Source organism: Takifugu flavidus, chromosome 11 (assembly GCF_003711565.1).
Source record: "Takifugu flavidus isolate HTHZ2018 chromosome 11, ASM371156v2, whole genome shotgun sequence".
In the NCBI taxonomy this organism is placed as follows: Eukaryota; Metazoa; Chordata; class Actinopteri; order Tetraodontiformes; family Tetraodontidae; genus Takifugu; species Takifugu flavidus.
In genome coordinates, this window is record NC_079530.1 from 12,729,503 (window position 1) to 12,748,897 (window position 19,395).

Genomic DNA, 19,395 nt, shown 5'->3' on the forward strand with positions numbered 1-19,395 from the left:
TTTGAAGGCTCCATTTTGTTCCAAGTATGCAGGGATGGACCTGGAGAGCTAAGACATGCCGCATGTCCATTTTGACCTTCCAAAAGAAGCACTAAATCCATTTTTTTATTACAAATTTATTATCATTCGATAAAGCAAACAGTCTAAAATGATCACTGAAATTTTGGCACTACACTATACATAGGTGAGGTACTAAATGCTCCAACTGAACTGTAAACGGTGTGAAAATGTATCGGACATCGGTGGGAAGAGGTCACGACTGGGAACGGGCGCTTCTGGTTGTGGATTCGCACCCGACATACGAGCAACGATGATGAGGTCCTCACAGCAAACGCATCACAGGTCACAGTGGCGGGGGGGGGGGGGGGAGCTCGCCCTCTCCCTCTTCTCTGGAGGTGCAGATCACTTCTAAAAGTCATCTAACTCGGCATTCAAATAATCTTTATGACAAAAATAAAACTCATATAGGAGCACTTCAAAAGAAAGAAAAGGAAACAAAAATAAAATACATATGCTTGTGCATATTTGTCACAATTCCATGTCATTTACATACAAGATGCATAATCACAAAGGCCCGCAGACCGATGCGGGTGCAACACGACAGTAAGGAGACGCTGTTCAGTCATCAGCTCGGGGGTTCGTGTCCAACAGCGGACCACTGTGAGATAGTGATGAGTGCGTTCTACACTGGACCACCTGCTGGCTCAGACTTAGGATAGAAAACCTGAGAAATGTCTAGGACGCTGTTTGATGTCTTCAACCCCCCCAAAAAAGAACAACTCTCAGGAGAGGAACAAACATTCGAGAGGAAAATAAAAACTGTACAGAAATGTTACAAACTGCAGGTGACTCACCCCCGCAATGATTGATCCTTAAATATTAAGTATATTAATAATGTAAAGGAGCTAAATACATAAATACACTCTTCAGTCCTTCGGGGTGCCGCTCTGGGGTGGGGCTGTCAAACAGAGCTTCCTTCACAATGTGGCGGGCGCCTGTGGGACAGAGGCAGCAGGTTCTGGATGTGCTTGTGTCAGAATGTTGTGGGGCGTTCAGGTGTTTACCAGGGTTCAGGCGTAGTAACAGGGGGAGACCAGCAGGTCGGTCAGCACCAGCAGCTGGTCGTCTGTGAACTGTTGCTTATGCTGCTGCCAGTTGTCGTGGTGCGTCCGCCTGAAGTTGGACAGCGTTTTCTTCACGGTCATCTGGAGACCAGCGCAAGTTACGGCTTGGACCGGTTAAAACCGGCAGAATAAAGGCGAAAGGGGAGCACGCTTACCTCGATGGGCTGCGTGTCGTTCAGGTGAGCACTCAGGTCCATCAACAGCTGGGGCATCCAGGTGGGCACATCGTACGGGCTGGAGAGAATACAAGCGCTCAGGCCCAGAACGCCGGCATGGCGCCGCACCAGGTCTAAAACAGCCAAACAATTCATAAAAATAAGGAGCGATCAATTGTGCAGCTCGCAAGAACTCAGTAGTTTAGCGGCCTACCGGCAGATGGGATCATGTCCACTATAGACCCAAGCTCCCGTTTCCTCTTCTTAGGCAGGCGGGTCTTGCAGAGGGCCTCAAAGTGTGCTTGCATAGGGGGATCCATGGACAGGAAGGTGCACTGGAGGAATCCGCTGAGGGTGGTGGCAGCCATTTCTCTGACCTAATACACAAATCACAAGGTGTGGAAAGTTTCAGGTTAAAAGTCAGGAGTGCACACAGGCTGACGTTCATGATCCTCTGAGGTGCATTCAGCTGTGAACAATGTTCCCTCTAATTTCCCTCCCTGAGCACCCTGAGGAGCACTGTGAGCAACATCAGATGGGTCCGCTGTGGCCACACACCAGTATCAGGCTTGTTCAAAACCTTGGATCACAGCAAGTTACCTGGCTTATTAAAAGAATCAAATGGCAGCAGCACATAAGATGAAAAAGACAAAAATCCTGTTGTTCATGAGATGTGTACTATGTTCTATGTGAGAGTCCTGCTTTAATCATAGGAAGAGTCTGTTGTTAGCTAGCTAACGTGCACGGCGAGTAAAGGCAGGGCACATACGCAAACACTGTCAATGCTACGATTGGCTGCGTAGCGTGATTGAACTGTATCGTATTATTGGCTGGGCACCTGTCGCTCATTGAGTTACGAGATGGTACTGAAAACAATATTACTGGTCTAATTAACTATATTGTATCAGTTCTAAAATTAATAATTAATTAATACGTTTCTGTTGAATTTTATTTTGTGCGCTGCATAGATTTTCTTGTGCGCTGAGTATGTGCAAGCAGGGCGCGATTGCGCAAGCGCGCAGCTTAGAGGGAACATTGGTTGTGAATGAATTTTCTGAATTAACTTTTACGATTATTTAATCTGAATCCGGCTCAGGTTAGTTGAAAAGGCCAAATAAAAATGGCTACTTCCATCCACCCCTTTCTTCCCCTTGTCTCTGCTCCATCCCTCTCATTCTCATCCTCCTTCATTCTGGATGTTATTGCTATAGCAACAGATTACTGCAGCCTGTGGTTTCCATAGCAACAGCTAGAGGACCAGAGGGGGAGGAACAGAGTTGAGAGTCAGGAGGAGAGTGCTGAATCACTACAGCGGAGCAGCAGAAGTGCCAGCTAGCATGAATGAGGGTATTTTAGCCAACAGCCTGGCGAATGTTCTAAACCAGGCTGCTGGGTGTTTGTTCATATCTCAAACGTCTTCCAGCTGATATTTCATGCCAGCCTTGGAAACGGGTGTCATGTTTTAACTAACAACAGAGACGGCTGTTTTACCTCCAGCTGCTCGTCCTCCAGCAGCTGCACCACCAAAGCTCGGACCCCGTCCACGGACTTCTGGTCACTCATGAAGGTGAACAGGTTGTAAAACACCATTATTTGGAGGTATGTGAGCACCGTGTACCGAGCGTGCCAGGAGCTGCTTCTGGCAATCTGCAGTGCACAATGAGAGAGCCATCTTCCATCAGTAACAATCTGGTAACATTCTGGATGAGAGCACACTGTTAAGGCTTAATGTAATCAAGCTGCCATGCAATTTCTAAACCTGAATGTTTCTAATGATTCAATATTCAATTTATTAAATTAAATGTATTAACATGTCAAACTGGTAACAGAGTATCAAAACTCGGTTTTCTGATTTCATAAGCCTGAAAGCATGGTGACTGAAAGCTTATATTTCACTGTTTTTACTGGTATTTGGTTGTTAAAGATAGATAAAACCAGCCAAAAAAACAAAGATAATTTTCCCCATTTTAAGACAACAAGGGATCGGAAGCTGTGGCACAAAGTCACTCTGTCATCACCTAAAAGTCAGTAAGAATCGGAGGCGTCCTGCGATATGAACGATAGTGTATTGACAATGTCAGTGTGCTCACATGCTTGACCAATAACGTGGCGGGGGAGCAGAAATTCTAAAAATGGGTCACCCTTTTGCCCTTACAGAGATGTCACGTGCTGACCACGTTAGCCCTGACATGGCTAATGCCGTTGAATAAATGTAAAATTGTTTAGAAACCTTTTCATTAGAAAGCTTTTACAGGTTATACAATGGGTGCTTCTGTTACACAAGAAGACATAAAAGCTTTGTGGTATCTCACCTCCTGGAGAACACCGAGAACCATTGGGATCTGCTCTGTGTAGAGAAGTTCCTGAGACATCAGAGACAGGCAGGTTTTGGCATCTCTCTTCAGTTCATCGTAGCTGTCGTCGTTCTCAACTGGAGCAATCTGGGAGAGAAGGCAGAGAAATGATTGGTAAGAAATCCGGCCTTGTTTTTGGTCAAAGCATTTTGCTGCAGATGCGTTTCACCTTGAACAGCAGTGGAAGCAAACGTAGTTGATCCGCGACGGGAGTGGAAAAGGAGCGGCCGGCGCTCGCAATCAACCACTTCAGCACTGCACACGTTGGGGAGATAAGGTATTCAGAGCTTCACACACGAGCCAAACGTCATCCCCACGGCTCCGATCACGTGCCAGACCTTTGACGCACCTGTTTTGAAGAGCTTGATCGCTTGCGTCCTCTCGTCCTGCTCTTCCACTTCATTCTCCTCGATCACGTGATTCTGGATCTCCTCGTCGCCCTCTGTGAGGGGTTTGAGCTGCAGCAGAATTCGCTCTGTGAAGTCTGAAATACGCGGCGATGTGGTCGGCTGCGTGTAGGGCAAGTTGACGTCGATCATGAAGATATAGGTGAGCACGCTGTAAAGAAGAACAAATAAGGCTTCAGTGGTTTTCTTCTGATTGATTCCAAAAGTGTGAAAGAACCTCACCTGCCGATTCGTTCCCGCACATTTTTGTAGACCTGTGTGAGTTTGGGCTCTAAATATTGTAGCAACCTGTGAAGGAGCTCTGGAACACGCCACTCCTGCTGGGCTAGACCGCCCTGCAGCACATAAAGGCGGCTGCAAAAGAAGAAAAAATAGGCCCAGCTTTCACGGGTCGCTGCTCACAGGAACACCTGTTTGTGGCAGCTGCCTTTTTTTTTTTTACTCACCAGGCATCAACAAAAGAGCCCCCCTCTCCATTGACTGGAGACTCCATCAGCATCTCAAACAGCCAGTGCAGCTTGCGTGGGTCCCGGCTCTCCTGAACAACACAGAGTGACATAGAAATGAGGACGAGTGTTATCAGGTAAACAGCTGAATGGAAAAACGGGAAGGATTGAAAACAGGCTTACACAGGCTGTGGCGATGCAGGTGCCCCAGTCTGCATACGTCTCTATTGTGATGTTGGACAGAGCCGTGCGGAGCAGGGGACACAACAGCTGCCAAAGGCCCTCAACCTGGAGAAAAAAGTGTGGGAATTGTTTAGTCGCACTGTAATCCAGGAGAAAGAAACACAACTTCAGGGTATTTCTCATGTCTGATAGGTTCACACATGCCTTTGAGTAGTCCCAATGCTTGCATCCTCTAATCAGCCCAGAGATGATCTCGGATACACAGCGTTGCTTGCTCTCGTGCGTGTCGGCCACAAGGCGCTCCATGTGAGGTCGCAGCAGAGGAATGAAGGCGTCGGCGAAATTTCGGAACAATCCCTGGAAGGAGGAGGACGGAGAATTTTTTTTTTTTCCTACTTGAAGCATTTTCTGCATCAGCACACCAGCTCCAACAAATCTCACCTTGAACAAACAGAACCTGCGTGGGCTGAATTTGTCTTTGCCTTTGCGGTCTTCGAGAGAAAGAAACTCAATGAACTGATTGATGAACACCGGGTCTGAGAAGTGGTCAAAGATGATTTGCTCCCGCTGTTGCGATAGAAATGTAAAGATGAATTCATGTTTGATGTTGCACAGCATCACTCGACTGTTGTGACTGGGCACCGACCTCTGTCATTTCCTCTCTGCTCAAGCTCTGTTTGGGCTGCTCCTCCAGGGGTGCATACATCAACAGTTTTCTAAATTGAGGGAAAAAAAACAAAGTCAATAAGAACATCACTAGAGGATGTACCATCATATATTCAAGGACAAATAAAGGGATTAGAAACAAATTCAGAACCTTGGCCAGGAGTAATAGCCCCAATGAGTCTTCTCCACAAACACGCAGCCATCCCAGTCCTGTTGTGTGCGTGGCAAACTGCTGCTGTTATACTGGAGCCACAGGTTGTCTTTACGGTCCCCTGCTACTATCTCACTTTGCTCTTTCACTCCAGCTAGATGAGATACGATTGTTGAGATGAGTGCTGACATTAAAGTGAAAAGGACACTATTATAAATATGTATGCTTCGAGTCACACTTACAGAGCTCAGAGGGGCTAACGGGGACTTTCTTATGTGGTCTTTTTATTTGTTTCATTATTCCTGCCACAGCTGATATTGCCACCTAATGGAGAAAATAGGAGTTTTCCAACATGTCTAGAACCCACGAATAGGCCGTAACTTGTGAATGTACGTGTGTTCACCACACCTTTCGGACATATAGGGAGTCATGGTTGAGACTTTTTACAAAGAAGGTGATGGCAGGAGGTGGGAGTTGGTGGTCATCTCTCAGCAGCAATGACAGGAAACCAATTGCAATGTGTTCGAACTTCCAAGGCCTTGAAAACAAAGTCGATTTTACAGATAATAATGACTCTCAGATTCAATAAATGAATATCTCACTCCTCAGAATGTGACCCACATGTTCCTGTTGTTAATGCAGTCCAGCAGATCTTCAATAAGCTGCTGGTATTTCCTGTGAAAATATTGAACAGTATTACGATCTGCACCTCCCGCGTCAAACATCAATTTAAACTGTGTCGCTCAAAAAGATATCATCGTTTTATTGTTGGCGTGAACTTACTGAACAGACTCAGTGTTCTTCTGCTCTTGCTTTTTCAGACCTTCTGCTAATTCATCCTCTGATGGGACAGGATCCAAAGGACAAGGATTTCCACTAACCATAAGCTGTTTTGCAACAGCGCAGCACTCACTGTGGATCTAGTGGGATAAACACTGATATGACTAAAACCAACAAACAAAGCAGTGTCCAGAAATATGGAAGTAATGGAGGAGGTCCAACAAAACCAATTTGCTAAGCTATATAACAAAATAAATGCATAATTTAAATACAGTGTTAAGAAAAATAGAATGTGAAGTGTTCGGCTGAAAGAGTTTACGATATCCATTTTTTTTTAACAATCCCTATTTCATTCTGAAATCTCCAGAAGTGGTTTTCCTACCGAGAAGTCGATACCGATGGTCTCATAGTGGCGGTGGATTTTGTCAGCCAGGTCATCGAAGAGTCTCACAATCGACGGCTTCTCCAGAGACATGGCAGAGCTGAGGCCCGAGCGCACGATGGCAGGCCACGTCACAGCGATGCACTCCCAGTCATGCAAATTTGCCAGGCACACTCCGATGGGATTACCCAGAAGGCAATACAAGGCACCCTTGAGATAAACAGAGAATTTATAAGCCTAGGTTTCCTACAAACACAAGCTTTAAAAAAGAATGACCATGTATGCCAGAGAAAAGAATCCTACTTTGAACTGTTGCTGCGTAACTTTGCTGTTGTCTGGGTTCAAGAACTCAAGGACATGAGGGATCAGATCTCTGCAGCAGAAGTTATAAGTTCCCAGTGCAGAGAACAACACAGTTTGGGCTTTGCTGCGAACCTGAAGGTTAAAGTATAGTTTTAATAATCGGATAATCGTATCTGAGGATGTGCAACAAAAATAAAAACTAGAAAATGCAACCAATATAAAGAAATATCAAAGAACACCCTGTTAAACTCACTTGACTGTAGGTGCTTGTGGAAAGCCTTAAGAGATCTCTCATTAGATCCTGGTGAATGCTCCTGTACTGACAACCCTCCATTGTCAGCTTTCTGAGCTAATGAATAAATCACAAAATGGTAAAATATATGGGGGGGGAAAAAAGATGGAAACACATTTCTCTAAAAAGCTCAGCATCTTACCTCATGCTGGAGCATGACTCTGTCGATTAGCAGAGCTCTAATGTGCTGCTTTCTACCATGAAGCTGCAAAGTCAATAGTTCAGATTCATCAGATTTACATGTATAGATTTATAACCAATTACCGGTACACTAATTGATATAATAAACATCTCACTCTGTTTTCCATTGACTTCTTCACAAGGTTGAAGCTCTTCCACCGAGAGTCAAACTCATGTTTGTGAGAACCTTTGAAGTGCAACAGATCACTGATAATCTGGAAGAAATTGCAGATGAATCAATTGGTAGGTGTCTATCAACTCTTCCCAAACTGCACATATCCATGACTCATAATTGAATGTTTTAAAGTTTCGTACCCACCTTGATAACAGAGAAGAGAGACTTTGTATCATCTTCTGAGTGTTCCAGGATGTAATCTGCAAACGAAAGAAACGAAAAGCTAAAGGAAGACGAACAGCCTATAGAATACAGTATACGTTTCTGCCAAGATGGATGTGACTACAGCTTGTGTTTGGGCAACAAAAGCTGAATTCTTACGCAGCAGCTGCCTCATTACAGTACAGATGGCATCTCTGTAGTTTTCTCTGGACTTATCTGCAGGAAGAGATAAAGGAGAAATATTAACATTTAATTCCATATTGCTTTTCATTTACCTTACTGCCACCAAGTGTTAAACCTACCATATTCCATTCCCGCATAAAGAGTGGTCTCATCCAGATTCACCATGCTATGGACGCTGGAGAAAGAACAAATTCAATGCTACTTCAGTGAAGTATTTTAGACGGGATTCCTTCTTGATCTTAGCATGACTGCAAACATGAAATTCCTGTCCATCATCGGTTGATGCATTTAGTGACTTAACTTATCATTTCAACTGTGTCAAACATTAAATAAGAGACTTCTCTTCATAACTATGACAGATTTCCACTTTAAATTCAACTGCTCACAGTTCAGGGATGGGTTCCCCTTTCAGAGGAGGCATCAGACCCCCAGCTCCTAGGAGACAGTGCTGAACAATGGTCAGGCTTTGTAGGACATCATCTCTGTGAAATACACAATCAACAATTGTCCCATATTAAGACACTGTGACAGAGTGTGAATTGATGAAATCTAAGTCAATGGAGCAAACAGTGGCTTCAGAAATCATCTTAATGTAAAGAAAGAGGAAAACCAAACAAAACGGGTAATCTGTGACTTTTTTGCCTCACCTGCTCATGTCCTGCTCCCCCTGTGCAAATCTCTTAAGGTGCTGAAGTTCAGGCTGAAGGATAATGTCCAGTAAATAAAAAGCAAAGGAAGTTTCTTCAACACTGGGCACATGCCACTGAATGTCCAAATTCCACAAGTCACCAGGTCGGCCCCAGTCCTAGTTGATTTGGTAAAGAAAAGAAAAAAAACACTTTATTATTTATAGCTGATAAAAAATATAGCACGTTTGATACTTTGTCAGAAAAATTAGCAACATCCAGTAAATGTTATGTAACTAGCCTTTTTTTAATAGCGCAAACCGGTGTTGGCAAATAGTTATTCAAATAACTATCCAAGCATCTCTGGCAGAGAAAAGACTTAATGGGATCAAGATACAGGCTAACTAACGGTAGAAGGGAGGAGCAGACGATTAAACAAGGTCAAAGCACTGGAATCCTCCAGATTACTGCGATTGAGCTGTCCTTGCCTTCCTACCATCCATTGCCATTGTTTTTTTGTCAACAAAAATACAAAATATTCCATAAACTTGGAGGGGATAAGTATGTACCATCGTATACTGTATGTGGTAATACCTTGATGGGTAAGTAGTCACTGATCGGTTGGCTGAAGCCTCCTGGAACACTACAGTACTCAGTGGGGTAGATTAGGGCTAAGGAGCGAAGGATGTGGTGCAGCAGGTTGCAGGCTAGCGTGTATCCCTGTTTACACTTCAGATGAAGCGTCAGCTGCAAAATCTGGACCAGGCTTGCACGATACGGCAAGATCTTGTCGCCGTCTACACGGGTTACCTGCAAGAAATACAGTGTAGTTCAACATTAACTGCGCAGAAGAGGTTAAAGGGAGCGCGACCTTACTGAGAAATAAGTCTCAGTGACCTCTGACAGCAGTTGGAGATTCCACAGCAACTCTTTGTCAAGTTCCTCTTCATTCAGGACTTCCTCGTCTGTGTAAAAAGAAGGATGTGTCAGGAAAAACCTTCTTTAGAACATTAAAAGGCCATTTGTTTGACTTACTGATGGCGATTTGGTTTATGGCATTACAACAGTGTGGCACAAACATTTTGAGGGACTCTGCAGGATGACACTGTGGATAGAAATAAGGTTAAACAAAAAACAAACAAACAAGTAAACCACAGAAACTACAAAAAGCCTGTTAAGCAGTGACAAGACTCACCTTGGCTGCAGCTCTGCACATGTCTGCCACCATTCTCCCAGACACTCGTGTCTCAAAGATGTTGGTGGTTGCAAAGTTGAACACCTTCTCCAGGGCCACCTGTTGAAACAATACGACTTAAGAGTGCACAAGGATAAATTGTGTACACAGCAGAGAATAAAGGCACTGAACAGAAACAGGTGAAATGTTAACCTTAAAGATGTCCAGAGAGCATTGTGTGAGGATGGTGCTAAAGGTAGAAGACAGTCCCAGCTCCACCAGACTCTCCAAATGAGTCATTTTCTCTGTTTCCGTTTCCTCTCGGGTTTGCTCCAGTGTGCTGCTGTCGATCAGGGCAAAACACCTGAGAAGATTTTAAAAAATGCATGTATTTAAAAATTAATAATACAGGGCTTTGTCATTCAGTATCAGATTATGTATTTTTCTGACAAAAATGGAGGATTATACAGTTAAAAGGAGGAGAGATGGAGGTAGTTTATGCTGAGAACATATCGAGGCAAATGATGGCAAAAACTGGCATCACTGAAGTCAACTGTGACACAGCTTCTGAATAATTAGTCCTCTCTTTTTTAACACTTTTCCACAGATGTCTCTGTGCTTGTATTTTCACAACTACACAAAACAAATGTTCCTAAGAACGCAGTCAGCTACAAACAGATACCTGTCCATGAACTGCAGCACGAAATCTTCAAACTCAGCGGATGCTGAGCACATCTCTCGTTCCACCTAAAGCACACAGGTTATATCATTTGTAAATAAGTGATATAAAGGTGTGTTTGTTCACAGCAGTACAGGTGGCTCACCTCAGTCAAATCCGTTCTCTCGTGGAGGATAGACGAGCAGTCCACCAAAGGTACGAGAGTCACAAATGTAGCAATGAACTGGAATGTGATCTGCAGACACGGGAAATGATGTGCATGAGACGTGAAGAACGACCCCATCTAAATATTACAATAAGGATATTATGGGAGCGCACCATGCACTTGCTGAAGTCATTGGGGTCAACACCTGGCAGTGCCCTCATGAGCAAAGGTAGCATATGAGTGGGTCCCTCAGGAAAGCGCTGCCCACCTGACACCAGGCTGCGGGCTACGCCAATCATGCAGCTCAGAGTAGCTGTAAGCTGGTGAGGTTCTGTCAGAGTCTCCAATGCAGGATAGGTCCTGTGGCAGATGAAGAAAAGCGTGTTGTTTGGTTTGACTTGAGGAAAAGTATCAACAGTGCTTCAGAGTCATCAGAGCTCTCCCATTGAGCATGAACTTACTTCTCTAGCACAGGGGGGATGACTAGTTCGGGTCTCATCAGGGCGAGGTTTTGCAGGGCCTGAGCAGCATCAAGACTGCCCGTCTTGCTGAACATAGCCAGTAGGACCGGCTGCATCATGCTCTCCACAAAGTTTGTAATATCTTCCTCTGTAAGCTTGTGACTTTCTGGTATTGGCATTTGCCAAGTGGGCTTCCTGTAACGCTCTCGGTGCAGACGCCGCACCACGCTAGCTGGGAGACGTTGGAGCAACTTCATGAGCTTCATCTAGACATGAGGACAGAGAGACAGATACATGACGAAGGGGTGACACGGGTGGACAGCGTGTGTCCTTGTTTTCTAGACAAATTAAGACGTACGGGGTGTTGTCTAGAGACACACACGTAATAACAGACATACAAACAGACACCAGAAGAACCATGAACAAAACTTTGTCCACTTGTACATATTATGGAAGAACTTTCACAAAATAATTTTAGATTCATTCAGGAAGTTTCAACAGCTGAATAAAGACAGAATGATGCAGCTGAGGTTTCCCATTTGACAGCTGCAAAACTCTGTTTACATGTAACAAAACTACAGCTGAGTGAAGCAACGTCTGACGAAGCAACACCCGAGACACTGAGATCCCCTTCCAAAAATAAAGGTCTGTCTTACACTGCGCTGCCTGCTTTGGCTCTAGCGCAGGAGACACTTCATGAAACCAGAAAGGCATGTGGCCCAGAGCCCAGAGAGCTTTAATCATATTCCAACCGTCTCCCACACGTGTCCTCCTCTCATTTTTGTTGCTCAACCTGACATAAACCCTGACAGGCAGTGAACATCAGGACACGAAACCTATCAATTTACTTTTCCTGACACTTGTCAACATGGCATACTATGTTTAGTTGGGTTTCCAAACTCTAACCTGTGACTATCGCTGTTGACAATGATTCTGGCTTTAAATAAGCACAGGTTGACATGCAGGGAAGTTCATATTAAAGCAAATGTAAACAATGAATGGGTAAAATTATTTAGATGCTGAGCATTATTCCAAAATCGGCAGGGATTTTCTTGATTTTTCCCGAATATTTTTTTAAACTGTAATATTTTTTTTTACAAGAAAAACAAACACTCACCAACCAGCGTCCGTGGTTTGATGGGTGAAAGAAGGATGCGATGCTGTTAAAAAGACCACTCAGCTGTGCTTGTGCTTGCTTTGTGGGGCCTCCCTGATATTGACATAACACGAGTCAGCGCAACTATAAAATGTATTGACAAACAGCAAATAAATCATTAAAAACATAAAAAAAACTAACCAGAAGGGATGAAACCCACAGCACCACATGGCCGATCTCATAGGCATTGTTGGCATAACGTGGTACGATCATCTGACTTGTTCCCACAGGGAGATTCAAGCTTCTTAATATTCTGGTGAAAATCTAAAACAGTAAAAACAACAGGTCAGCATTTCATTGTGGTTGGGAGTGTGCGATTGTTTATCAGACACATGCTGGTGTCTTAAGAGAATGAATTTGAAGTCACTCGGGTGAAACATAAACATGATGCAAGTCACTTCGCTTCACTGGCCGAGATCAGAATCAACAATGAAACATGATAGTTTGTTTTTTTTCTGATGCCCAACAGTGGCGCAAAGGTGAAGCCACACATTTGTTTTTGCCCTAGATCTCCGAACATAAAATAGGATCTGAAGTGTAACCAATGTGGAGTAAAAGAGTTAACAGACCTGAGGGATGTAGGGGTCCCAGTCGATGTAACCAATGTTGTCATTGGCCAACCGAGCAAAGAGATTTACCAAATGCTGGAAAGACACGTGTAAAAAATATATATTACATCAATTTATTGCTACAGCTAACTGCACTAATACTAACAACAATAATTACAATATCCAGCTAGACTGCTTGGTGCAAGTATGGAAATGGATAACTTGTGATGAGGATATTTAATGGCCGTTTATATGATGAAAGCACCTTCATTTTTGTCACAGGTTTAGTTTTAATTGCATTGTAGGGTTAGGGTTAGGGTTGTAAACATGATTGGTATATGGGGCTTTAGCTCATAACAGTGGACAATGACCATGTAGAACCAATCTTCCTTCAAGTAACTTGAGTATCAAATGATCAAACCAGTAAAGTTTTCCATAAAACAAAGTGGTCGAGCCAACAAATAAAACTACTCACCAGCTCCCAGCTGGGGAGGTTTTGTACAGACGCCCACAGGCTGATCAACTCATCAAACCACAACCTGTCAGATAAACAAACCAGACAATAATTTGGTTAAAAACATATGTAGAACATGTAAAAGACAGGCAAACAGCAAATTATCATTCTAAAAGATTAGGAACGACCGTGAACAAAGGTCACTGAGGGCCGCCTTCATAATAACACCCAATTTTTTGAAAACTCATATGTCTCAGCAGCGTGTTTGGCCTAGTGCCTGCGTGTACCCTCGACACCATCTGGGCAAGCTCCTGATGAGCTGATGTATGCTCATATAGCCTGTGGATCTCCTCCCAGACCTGGATTAGGGCATCCTGGCCAGCTCCTGGCCAGTCTGTGGCTACAGAAATACATAATGCCCCAGAGGTGTTGGATTGAATCCAGGTCAGGGCAAATGGGAGGTCAATCGATGGCATCAATGACTTGATCATCCAGAAAGTCCTGATACACTGCAGCCACACGAGAGAGGGCACTGCCGTGACCCGGGAAGGAACCCAGGGTCAACCGCACCAGCATGTGGTCAGATAACGAAGCACGGGAGCCAAGAGATCTCTCACCCTGGTACCTGACAGTCAAGATATCTTCAGCTAGCACGTGGTGGTCTGAGCTTTTGGTGTTCTTTAGCAAATCTGCACAAGTGCAGGTGAAACTGATGAAGAACGGACAGGCTGATATCCCAGAAGTGTGAATGACTCAAGAGTTACTTTTGACTTCATATTTTTTTTGGCCAGCATGAGCGGTTTTAATAACTGTAATGATGCTGACAGGTAGAGGATACAGACAACCATTAGCAACATAATCAATGAAATGTTAACATGTAGCAAACTAATTGCTTCTCAACAGGCAGCCAAGTTTGAGGTGTCTTACTTAAAGCCCTTGTGATGCAGCTCTGGGGGCAGAGTTGTGGGCAAAAAGAGCTCAAAGTAGCTGATTGCTCTTTGCATGGTGACATCAAATGGACAGAGGAGTGGTCTCCATTCATTCAGCATCTCCTGAGTGGCAGATTCTGAAAAGTACCTGCAAGCACATAGATTGTTAATAATTATTAATCATTTTATATGAAAGCATTAATATTTGAATAAGGACCATTTGAAATTATAAATATTACAATCAGCAACTTAAGCTGCTACAAAAATAAGAAAGCATATTAGCTTCCCCACAAACACTGACAACCAGACTTATCTAATAGTGTCTGCCTCAATCCCGTGGGTCCCTTGGCCTCCATACTGAGGGATTTTCATGCCTCACTATGCGTTTGTGTAAACACTGCAGGTTATTTTAGGTTACTTAACGCCCCTAGTGATTCTAAATTCACTGCAAGCCTTGAAACACTTATTTCCAACCAAGGAAACATCCTTTCCTTCACAGCTGACTGGGAATCACTCAACCTTCTCACCGATGCAGGAAACTCTCACACAAGACAGATTTAGATGAGATAATAGGATTATCTGTCACGGTGCCTGCCGAGGATAGCTTCACAACCAGAGTGGACACAATCAGGGACTTGCTTATTTAAGCAGGGTTGGGTAATAAAGATACAATTTTTAAAGGGACATATTGGGCTGCTTTCATGCACAGTAATGTGCTTTAGTCGGGAAAAACAAAGGACTGAACACAGCTGAACTCTAAACACACCAGTTTTACAACTCTGAACGGCCAGTTTGACTGCATTTAACTCAAGATCATTACGAACGACTGTGAGCGATGCCCAAATACTCAAAGCTGAAGCACTGAAAAAGTGAGTCTTACATCATGCGTCTGCTTTCATTTAAGAAAATGCAACTAATGTACATGTTTAAAAAGAGTCAGTCACACATGAACGATTAACGATGCACTTACGGTCTGCAGCTTTTCACAAGTGTTTTCAGCACACCCTCCACAGAGCTGAAACAACAACAAAAAAGATAAAGATAAAGATACAAAATTCAGTTAAACACAGCTCATGCTGGTGTGATTCTACTGTGACTTCTACTGCATGCTGACAAAGACTTCTTTACACACCTCCACAGTGAATGAGAACATTAGGGCTCGTGTGTGTGAGGACACTGCAATAACATCACGAGTACTTGTACAGTTACTGAAGCAATAACAGCACTTCAACTGTTTGGATGCTAATAGTTCTGCAATCAGCTTGAATTTAACTTTAGTTTTAGGGTTTGAAGACATGGATATTAGATTTCTAATAATATACGTATTACGTCATAACCATGTTATGGCTAAAATGATCTCTGGAACTGCAGGGACGTGGTCCCATTACAGTACTGGATGGTTTCTATGCTCCCCAATCACAACCCCACCAATTCTCTCACATGCAAGCTCAAGCCATGCCCTGTTGGAAAAACCCCACCAATACCCATTATTCAGCTCCATACATCAAAGATTTTATACCTTACATTTAATTCCCCGACAATAGTTGAACCATGAGACAAAAGCGATCTAGTTTCATGTCCCCCCTGTCCTGAGTTTTAGTACTGTGAGTCCCCAGTATGAAGCCAACAACCAGAGGCAAAAAAAAAAAAAAAAAATCATGCAACGAAACCTTCGACGCTAACAAGGACGGGGCAAAATGGGTGTCCTGTTACAGAGTCCATCGACTCCCAGAGAAGAGGGACCCCAGTTGCACCGTGTGACCTTTGTAGTGGAGTTCAAGTGAATGCTCATTTTCCAGGACGCGTGACAGGAGCTGGCGCTTGTCTGTGACGCTCGACAATGCTGAGCACTAATGTGAGGAGGACTCAGTTTTAGAGGAATATTAACGGGAGACCCCCCATGAACAAGTGTGGTGTAGTTCAGTGCTGAATATTTACAATTTCTCATGCTGTATCTGTCCCTTAAGGTGTTCCTGTCAATTTATATATAAAATCCATAATACAATATGGATAAATCTTGGGCCAAACAATGTTGGAGGATCTAGAATCAATGATGGAAAGTAAAAACAACCTTTAGCTGCAGTGCGAAAGTCTCCAATATGAGTGACATGTTAACATTGATCGAGTCTTGATTTCTCCTGTCACAAGCTGCATGTGGGACATCCAGTTTTCCTCTGAACATGCAATGTAATAAAGAAAAGACAGTGCCTCTTACAGAGGGATCATGAAAACACAAATAAAAGTGTCGTCCTTACCACCTGTGAACCAATTTTATCATTACATGTTTAGAGGAGGAACGAGGCCGTGAGGAACTGAATGTGAGAGGAGACAAAAGGATAAAGGACACACTCAGCACACCACACGTAGCCAGTCCATCAAAGATTTAAACAACTTGTGTTTTCAGATTTAGTGTGTGTGGATTTTAAAATGTGAGCTGGAAGTTAAATCAAGCAGCTTTTCATGTGATAAACAGCCAATGTTCCCATAGCACCATAAAAGAGCACCACGCACTGCTCGCTATGACAAGAATGTCGGAATTTTAAGGGTGATATACGGAACATATCGAATAAAAGGTTTCGGCCGACGACTGACAGCTTTTCCAGAGCCCTGGCACTACTTCGTGTGATGTAACACTTAAATGCTTTGATATTTCAATGAAAAATATCTAACTTCCTTATTTAATGTTACTGATCTTATGGCACATGCAAAACTTCAGACTGGAGATGAAATGGAGTGGAAAGAAATACACTGAAAAAACATCAAAATCAAATATTAACCAAAAAAAATAAACAGCCCTACTTGGGAAACCAGTTAAGGCCCAGATGTTCTGTCTTGGAGAAAAGAATCCTGTCGTTCAGCTCGTACAGGGGTCTCCACTGTAGCTCGAGGTCCTCCCTGGAGAGCAGCTCCTTTTTTCTGTTGGTCAGACAACACATGTGCGGCTTGAACACACACCCGTCACCATCGTGCAACACGGTGATGCAAAACTATCGCGGATAACGGACACGATGTGTTGTTCGGCCGGGGTTCCGTCTTACTTGAGAAGGTTGATAAGAAGTCGAGCAAGGCCCTGCATCATGCTTATCTCCAGCCTGGGGATGGTCACTAGCTCGTAAAGTAACTTGATGAACAGAACGTGGTCTTCTTTGCTGAACTTCCGCCCGTACAGTCTGATGTACCTATTATTACAAATTGAGGAACAACTGTGAGAGTCTGACACAAGCAAACACAAAGTGAAGTTGGCAACTTCACTGAAATGAATCAAAGTGCAAAGAAAAGATGAGATTAAAAGTGAAACGAGCTGATTTTTGCTGCTGCCAACTTGGTCGACAGACGTGGACGTCGCTTGATAGACATCAAGGGCAGAAAAACTAAGGGTTTTTTTAATTTTTATTGGGTTGTCTGGTGGGTCGTCAGCTGACTTCACTGCTTCAAACAGCGGACGTCAGAATGACCTCAAAATAAAGAGGAATCTCAATGATCTACTGTTGTGCAGGGGAGCCACGGTTGCGTTTTAAAGGTTCCACCAAAACCATGTCAAATGAAAGACACTGAGCACTGTTGTTGGGGGGGGTTAGTTTGCGTTTGCTTGGAGGGGGCATAAAGGTCGCAGGAAGACGTTTGAATAATCCAAGTTACGAGACAGTGGAGGGTTTCATAAGTTCTGCAGATAAGCAGCCACTAAGCAGCGCCAGTCAGGTTCTCTAAGGAATATTTACCACTAAGATCTGCAGCAATCGTAAAGATGAGGTGAGGTGGGCAACATAAATCAAGAGTGACTCACGTGGAAAGTTTCCGTGTCCAAAACAGCACGCCGGGCCATAACTCTCTCAGCTGCACAGCTCGGCTCAAGTTCCCCTTGATTTTGCTCAAAATCTCTCTCGATTCTCCGTCGAGTCTCTCCGCATACGGGAGAAGTTTGTTGTAGACGATGTCTTTCTGCGGAACAAATCCCAGCGTTCCAGCGTCCGTCCTTTTCATATTACAGATGTCCAGATAACGGGATTCCACGTCTTAACGAAAGCTACACAATTTTACTGGTACAATCTCCCAGCGCAAGTCACGCCGCTACCGCCAGGTTAAAATAGCGGTCACCAAAGCTTAGCTAACGTTAGCTTACCCCTCTTCCAATATCAGGGTTGTTATGGCCCGTGCCTAAGTTAGGAGAATCACAAGTTGATGACACGCTAGCTAGCCCCCTGGCTCAAGTTAGGCTTGATTATTTTAACAGAAAACATCACAATTTCAGTGTCATTCTAAAAAAAAACTATTAAGGCTAAAGAAAAACAGCTCCGTCCAAAGAACGCGTCGGGACGGGGATATCTTTTGACGACCGTAATCCCAAACGGTTGACCACTAGCTAACGGTGCAGTTGAAGTGAGCTCTACTACAAACGCACAGTCATGACCGAGGGGCTGTCAACGTCGATTCATCCAACTGCAGGAAGGCTGGCGGCAGACGACACCAGGCTAAATGATGTCGTCACATCCGCTTTCCACACGCAGAACTACATTTCCCAGCATTCTCTTCGCCATTCGTGCTTTTTACAAATGGTTATCCACTTAAACAGGATAACTTGGGATACACTTAATGATTCTTTTGTAGGTCAAAATTACAACAAAATACTAAAAGTTTATTCTAGCAAACAATACAGTGAAAACAACGTTGTCTGACAACAACAACAACAATAAGAATAAGAATAATAACGAACAGTGTGTCCAGTCACCCTGATCAGTATTTTTGAAATGCGGCCCCCTGATCAATAAAATACAATCTGCGACCATAATAACATTTATATTTGTACGAGACAATATTAAAAATCAAATGGAAATGGGCAGGTAAGTTTTATATGGTCACTTACCGCTATCATGCGTTGAAACTCAGGAGAGCGAGACAGAAATATGACATTAAAGATATTAAAATATTCTTTAGGGTTAGGGTTAGGGTTAGGGTTTTATTTTGAAAAAAAGATTTGCTGCCATTATTTCACTTCATTTCAAAAACCATTTTGTTTTTCCAGATTGAATATATTTTTTATCTCTGTTTTTACAAGAATAAATAAGTTGTGATTTTATTGTCTTAAATGGAAAAAACTGGAATAAACAGAACACTTGCTGGATTCAAAGCAATAAAAGAATCAAACCAAAACGTAAATATGTGATGGAAAGTATTTAACAAGCATTCAAAGAAGGGTGGACAAATAACAATGGCTGTAACAGAGAAGCAAACAGAAAAACAATAAACAGATATAGTAGGTGCAATATGGAGCGTAATCATGCC

At 43.4% G+C, this 19,395-nt stretch overlaps 1 protein-coding gene across 3 annotated transcripts; it reads right to left on the reverse strand.

The window, feature by feature from the left end:
* Positions 1 to 98: 98 nt before the first annotated feature.
* psme4a (proteasome activator subunit 4a) lies at positions 99 to 18,562 on the reverse strand. Of its 3 annotated transcripts, XM_057047063.1 has the most exons (48): positions 17,900 to 18,562; positions 17,154 to 17,294; positions 16,915 to 17,031; positions 16,371 to 16,427; positions 15,086 to 15,130; positions 14,114 to 14,263; positions 13,208 to 13,271; positions 12,754 to 12,828; positions 12,326 to 12,448; positions 12,146 to 12,238; positions 11,029 to 11,294; positions 10,741 to 10,927; positions 10,568 to 10,657; positions 10,426 to 10,490; positions 9,957 to 10,107; positions 9,765 to 9,863; positions 9,605 to 9,674; positions 9,467 to 9,534; positions 9,164 to 9,379; positions 8,591 to 8,748; positions 8,330 to 8,425; positions 8,063 to 8,118; positions 7,920 to 7,976; positions 7,743 to 7,798; positions 7,540 to 7,638; positions 7,386 to 7,448; positions 7,205 to 7,300; positions 6,952 to 7,083; positions 6,649 to 6,858; positions 6,270 to 6,406; positions 6,108 to 6,161; positions 5,895 to 6,024; positions 5,729 to 5,810; positions 5,487 to 5,640; positions 5,316 to 5,385; positions 5,111 to 5,236; positions 4,874 to 5,026; positions 4,670 to 4,774; positions 4,487 to 4,578; positions 4,263 to 4,394; positions 3,983 to 4,191; positions 3,803 to 3,888; positions 3,592 to 3,720; positions 2,771 to 2,926; positions 1,494 to 1,656; positions 1,280 to 1,413; positions 1,065 to 1,205; positions 99 to 995 (listed from the first exon to the last, which is right to left on the reverse strand). In XM_057047063.1, the coding sequence occupies exons 1-47, from the start codon at positions 18,094 to 18,096 to the stop codon at positions 1,071 to 1,073; spliced, it is 5,544 nt and encodes a 1,847-aa protein (XP_056903043.1). In that variant the 5' UTR covers positions 18,097 to 18,562; the 3' UTR covers positions 99 to 995; positions 1,065 to 1,070. The 3 variants fall into 3 exon arrangements, with proteins under 3 accessions (XP_056903043.1, XP_056903044.1, XP_056903045.1); XM_057047064.1 differs by lacking the exon at positions 16,371 to 16,427 and having other exon boundaries at positions 17,900 to 18,561; XM_057047065.1 differs by lacking the exons at positions 16,371 to 16,427; positions 16,915 to 17,031; positions 17,154 to 17,294; positions 17,900 to 18,562 and adding an exon at positions 16,187 to 16,295.
* Between the last annotated feature and the right edge of the window lie 833 nt (positions 18,563 to 19,395).

What these genes read in the sequence shown, in the direction of transcription:
- psme4a (XM_057047063.1), bottom strand. Translation starts at nt 18,096, where the DNA reads ATGAAAAGGACGGACGCTGGAACGCTGGGATTTGTTCCGCAGAAAGAC. An exon ending in GGGACCCCTACATCCCTCAG is followed by an intron (nt 12,449 to 12,753) that starts GTCTGTTAACTC and finishes TTACTGTTTTAG; the next exon opens with ATTTTCACCAGAATATTAAG. An exon ending in CATAAACCAAATCGCCATCA is followed by an intron (nt 9,535 to 9,604) that starts GTAAGTCAAACA and finishes CTTTTTACACAG; the next exon opens with ACGAGGAAGTCCTGAATGAA.